Source organism: Tinamus guttatus, unplaced genomic scaffold (assembly GCF_059628265.1).
Source record: "Tinamus guttatus ecotype Peru unplaced genomic scaffold, ASM5962826v1 Tinamus_guttatus_pri_ptg000503l, whole genome shotgun sequence".
Classification (NCBI taxonomy): Eukaryota; Metazoa; Chordata; class Aves; order Tinamiformes; family Tinamidae; genus Tinamus; species Tinamus guttatus.
The window spans coordinates 4,018,650-4,024,626 of record NW_028289037.1 but is presented as its reverse complement, the minus strand read 5'-3'; the positions used below and the strand labels follow the sequence as shown (position 1 = coordinate 4,024,626).

The following is a 5,977-nucleotide window of genomic DNA, read 5'->3' as shown; positions in this document are numbered from 1 at the left end:
GGTTGCCTTTGAATAAAACCAATACGTGAAAATACAGCAATATGCTACGAGCTGGGCAGCCGGAGCGAGCGCGGGGCAGCTCTCCTGCAGCAGTGCCCAGGTGCCCCTCATCACACACTGCAAGGACCACCGAAACGGGAGACCGACACCGAACTCTGCACCTCTTGGGAGGGTTTCTTATCCGTTTTCTGAGCTCAGCCTTTGAAAACGCATTTTTGCTTCTTCACAGCTAGTTTAAGATGACTTAGAAGAAGTGCCAAGTAACAGCTGTACATCGCCCCTTCAATTTGTTCTCTGATCACGGAGTGAAACCATGCGATGTCTCTACACACCCCATCGCTAGGAGTTTTAAGCTTTATATTTATCTTCGTTTTAAAAACACAGGACTTCACCCACATAGTTGCGAACATTGTACTGCTGCTAAAAATAACCCCAGCCTGCAAAGCAGCGTGAAGGGGCTGGCCTTCACCCTACCTATCGGGCAGGAATCAGAAGAATTAGTGCTTTCCTCATCTCCCAGACTAAACAAATTAGGAGGTTATGCCCATGCCCAGCTCCCTAAACATCCCTTCCAGGAATAACAATAGGGAAGTTGCTGCTATTGTTTGGGGATTTTTGTTTTGTTTTGGGGGGGATTTTTTTTTTTTTTTTTGCTCAGGGAGATGAAGCTATTGAGATGGCTGCGAACCGAACCGTGACCTTCCTGAAAGATGAGTCATGGGACAGTAAAGAGAAAATACCAGCCCAAAAAGCACTGACTCATTCCTAGATTTCTCTCTCAAAATAACTTAGCTCGGGAACATAGCATTCCGGGCCTACAAATCCCGCCTGCTGTGGGCACCTCACTGGGGACGGCCCACGAGGGTCGGCGCGGCACAGCCAGGCTCCCTGTGTTTCCATGCTCTGCTTCACCAGGCCCTTCCTCGCAGCACCTGAGCCCGTCTCAGAGGCCGAGCTATGCTGCTTTTTACCTAAAAGCTTCAGCTCGACACCAGTTAACCTTCTACTCCGGGCAAACAAAGCCTCCAAGAGCCTGATAAATGTCTGCAGCCCGGAGTTTGCTCTCTGGCAGCGCCATGTGCTGCGGCGCAGTGAGAGCCTGGGTCGGGCCTAGCGGCCGCGGCCTTTGATCTATCTGGGCTGCTCCCAGCTGCTTTATCCCGGGCAACACAAAGTCGACCAGCTGGAGGTACTGCTTGGATCAGTAAAGGATCAGTAAAACATGAAAGCTTAAGGAGAGAAAGGTTTTGCCTCGCTCCTTGCTGAAATCCAAATATTTAGGAGTTTTCAACTGGAAACGCACATTCAGTGCAACGTGCAACATAAACACGATGCCAAGGCCTCGAGCGGAGCTCCCAGCTCGCAGTGCTCCTTGCTGGGTGAAGTGGCCGTAGATCAAAACGCAGCTACAGAAAGCAAAGATGGGATCCCAAGGGCTGGCTACCGCAAGGTGACTGTACGTGCGTAAACAACTGCGGCAGCGTCACACTCGCTCTCGTACGACAACCCCGAGACAACAAGGATAAAGCTACAAACACGTGTGGTTTGCTCATTTTTAACAGCGCTGCACTGTTCTAAAATGTAATCCTGCACCTTCTTTATGAAGTAGCAGTTCAAGGCATTTACAAAATGGCTTGAATATCATTTACAGTTCATTTTAGCAAAATTTATTTTAAAGCTTAAATAGCACAACTCCAGCATTGTAACAAAATTGCAACTGCGTGCTCAGCTCCTTTAAAGATATGCCTACGCATACGAGAATTTATTTAGGCCAGATCTGTCAATTCAGTCCATGGAAAAGAGTGATCCAAGGCTGACAGAACTGTGCCAGCAGAAACTCGAACAGCTAAGGTATCAAACACAGACAGTTTGTCTGTACTTGGCCGCTCTGTCATATTCAAAGCAAACAGAGCAAAAACAAAACAACAAAAAAAAAAACACATACAGATTTGCATAAGTGTCTACAGCCATTTCTGATTATTTTACTCAAAAGACAAAGCTGGGTAAAGAAGAATTCACAAGTTTTAATTTTCCAGTTCTAAGTCAATATTAAACATCACACAATAGCAACTGTGCCATTTTAGAAACACAATTCTCCATCTTCTTCCGCTTCTTCCTCCAAAGTTGTCTTGCATCATTCACATCTCTGTATCCATTAAGTTTTTACGCGCACAAGACTTCTGGGAGACTCCGCTATGCGGCACCGAACACGGTTGACCTTTCCAGGCAACATCTCTTTTCAACCATTTCTAATAAAAGCCTAATAAAAACTTGAAATGAAGCAGATCTTAGTATCCTACAGCTTGTTTACTGGGTAAAAGCACCCAACCTGCTACATCAGCTTCCCAAACTTGGCAGTACTGCACATGCAACAGGAAGAAAAACATTAAGATGTTACAGCAATTATGCCCTAGATTCATAAGGCTAAATATATGTATATTTATATGGATATATCCCTTTCACAATGCTGCTAGTAGTCTACATTTTGATGTGTCACCAGTTACACGAACAGAAGTACCTGGCTTTAGGGAGATAGGTTTAAATCTATCTTAATTCTGCTTTAAATCTAGCAATCTTTATGTGTAGGTTTCTAAATGAGATTTGTTTTGCCTATGTAAAAGGCCTACAACAAATTAGAGCCTTTAATATCTCTTTGCACATTCTCTTCCCTGCCGTAAGAACCAAAGAGGAAATTTGGCCAAAGCTCATGTACATCGGAATCCCTCATCCAGCTTAAGAACTGTGACCCTGCAGATGCAAGTTAAGCACCACGTGCACGCACACATGACGAGTGCCCAGCACTGGCTGTTGGGTGTTACACATAACTCAAATCACACTCTGCTGCATTGAAGATTTTTGAAATAGTGTAAAGAGGGTTGTGTCTCAGCCAGAAGCTTCTAATGCACTTCATCCCTTCAAAAAGCAGTCGCTGCTGTTACTCCTGTCTTCTGTGAACATACACACAATACCACTCGCTTAGGCTTTAATGGGATACCTACAATTTGTAACAATGTCACATTTAAGAGTTTGTTTTCAGTAGAAATAGTTGTACTGTTATTGGCCTCAGTCTGCGCAGAGGCCGATGAGAACACACCACTGTGCTGCAAGAAGTCAGACACCTTCTCTCTACAGTCTTGTTTTGAATTGTTTATTTAGGTTTAAGAACTCATCCACATTTCTATAAATATAGACATTACTTGAGTAAGTGACTTACAATGTCACCAGTGCAGGTACATATATAACCAACATACAAAAGCTCCACTGGAAGCTACTTCAGTTTATTCAAAAAGGACCAAGATGTCATTAAAAATAAAAATAATAAAAAAGGAAAAAATCCACAGCTGTTTCTTTCAGTTATTGAAGACACTAAAGTGCATTTTTGGTTACCTCCTGGACAAACAGCTGCTGGTTAAAAAAAAAAATTAAACATATCTAACTTACATTGATTGACATTCAGGTTTGTAGCTGTCATCCTCATGATACATGGCAGCAGGTAAGAAAAAGTATTACTTTGCTGTCTGAATAAGAGGAGGAAATAGTTTTTTTTTTTTTCTTTCTTTTTTAAATCTGGTATTTCCAACAAAAGTCTAACAAGAATCTAACATTCTGATGATTTTTACAGCACCACTAAAGTTAGTCTTAAAAATCCAGGCTCTCTTTTAGCCCTTTTAATTGCTAGCCAAGTATCTAAAGAGTCACTTGAAGCTCTGTACCAATAAGAAAAGAAACTCCCTTTTCTGTCAAGAACGATCCTGCCCAGTTAACACTGTTTGCACACTCTGTAAACAAAAACAGCTTAAAGCATAAGTAAAGCAGAACACAGGCCCATCTTTAAAAGTCTTCTTCCCCACTTCCCACCCCCATAGTGTCAAATGTTTTGAGTGTATAAAGTATTAATACATTCCTAACCACAAAATACTTGAAAAGTCACAATCAAAAAAAAGGCAAAAAAAGGGAAAAAAGTGTATGTTGGAAGTGACAGAGCAATACCACTTTAATAAAATGGGTATTTAGGGGAGATAAAACATGTGCTCTGCTAAGTTTAACTCCATCTTTACTTCATTATGACTTAGTTTTATCATCAAAAATGTCACCCATAGAGCTAAAAATGCTGCACTGGTTATAACCACAACAGCCAAAGTTGTTCTTTATAACTCCCTTACCACAATTAATTTACTCTTAAATTGATAGCATGAGGACATAATACGCATCATTCAAAAATAAATTAAGGACTCGGAGTAAGTTTTTTTTGTGATTTACAGATGTTTAAACCCGATTAGCACTGTATAGTGATGAATGGCTACTTCTAAAAAATAAAAACCTTGCATATCAAAAACATGCTATACGTTGGGAAACCACTTCTCCATGCTCCAGCGTGTTGTTTATATTTTACTTGTCAAACAAGTCTTTATCAGCTGAAGAATCCACAGCACTGATGTTTCAAGTATTTGAACTGAGCATGATTCGATTTCAGAAGTGCCAAATTAGAAAAACTACACGTGTAGCCAAGCTTTCATAGAGATCCCCAAATAAAATAAATACAGCCTCCTGAAGTAATGGGTTACTAGCTCCATAGATGTTTTTAAAGCTGTATAATGTTCACCTAAACACTCCACGTACGAGCATTAGAAGTTTAAAAAACACAGAACACCTTCAATGCAAACTGATTGCAGAGGGTACCCTCAAACATATGAATACAACACTACGCAAAAATCCCTCGTTTTATTTGGCTATTTAGACATCCATGTCACATTTACCCACCCATCCATTTCCTGATAGCATTACATTACCTATTAGGGCTTCTGAAATAATGCAGAGCCTTAAAACTCAGAAGAGACTATTAAAAGGAAAAATAAAAATAAAAATAAACTCTGCAACTGCACAGCCTCCCACAAGGCCAGGTTGTGCAACCGAGTGTTTAACATAACTAAGCTTAACGGCATCCACGCACGCAGGCAGGCCTGGGTTTGGAAGCTGTCTCACGTCAAATTTTGACCGTGTAGCTACTCTGGAAGAGGAAGGTCAGCCTGGAACTCATCTCTTCTTTTTCTGCTGCCTCAACATTTTCCTTCGCTTAATTATCATGTCGTGTAACTTCTCTAGTCCCTCTTTGAGCCCGTCCCCAATGATCGCACACGTAGGCTGCAAATGCCATGGGGTGGACGAGCTCAGCTCGCTCATCGCCAGCATCTTCTCAATTTCGGTGAGAGACAGTGAGTTCCTCAAGTCCTGCTTGTTAGCCACTATAAGCACAGGCACTCCTTGATTTTCTGATATCCTAGTGATTTTGTGCAGTTCCGTTTTGGCCTCCTCCATCCTCTCGACGTCGACGGAGTCCACCACGAACACGATGCCGTCGGTGCAGCGCGTGTACGACTTCCAGAGGGGCCGCAGCTTCTCCTGGCCGCCCACATCCCAGAAGTGGAAAGTGACCGTCTTGGAGTTGCCCAGCGTCACCTTGATCTTCTCCGTGTTGAAGCCCTTCGTGGGCACGGTGTTGACGAACTCGTTGAACTGCAGCCGGTAGAGCACCGTGGTCTTGCCGGCCGAGTCGAGGCCCAGGATGACGATGTGGAAGCACTGGAAGGAGGGCAGGCTGGACAGCAGCGGCGCCTGCTCCGAGAGTCCATTCCCCATTGCCGGGCGGAGGTGACAGCCGCGAGCCGAGCCCGGATCCCGCCTCTCTTCCGGCCACAAGCAGCAGCAGCAGCGCTGGCGCCCGCCTCGCCTCGCCTCGCCGCGCCGCGCACCGCGGCCGCCGCCCCTGGCCGCCGCCTCCTGCCGCCTCGCGGCGCGACCCTCAGCGCGGGGCGCACGGAGCCGCCCGCGCCGCCATTTCCGCGCTGCAGCCGCTCCGCGTCTGGCGGCGCCGCGCGCCCGGCCCGCGCCTAGAGCCGCTCGCCCCGCCCCGCGGCCCCCATTGGCCCCGACGCACGGCGTGGGCGGAGCGGGGCGCGCGATCCGCCGCGTCCATTGG

At 45.2% G+C, this 5,977-nt stretch overlaps 1 protein-coding gene across 1 annotated transcript; it reads right to left on the bottom strand.

The window, feature by feature from the left end:
* Positions 1-3,132: 3,132 nt before the first annotated feature.
* On the bottom strand, positions 3,133-5,686 carry ARL4A (ARF like GTPase 4A). Its single transcript, XM_010225376.2, has one exon. The coding sequence runs from the start codon at positions 5,635-5,637 to the stop codon at positions 5,035-5,037; it is 603 nt and encodes a 200-aa protein (XP_010223678.2). The 5' UTR covers positions 5,638-5,686; the 3' UTR covers positions 3,133-5,034.
* Positions 5,687-5,977: the final 291 nt, after the last annotated feature.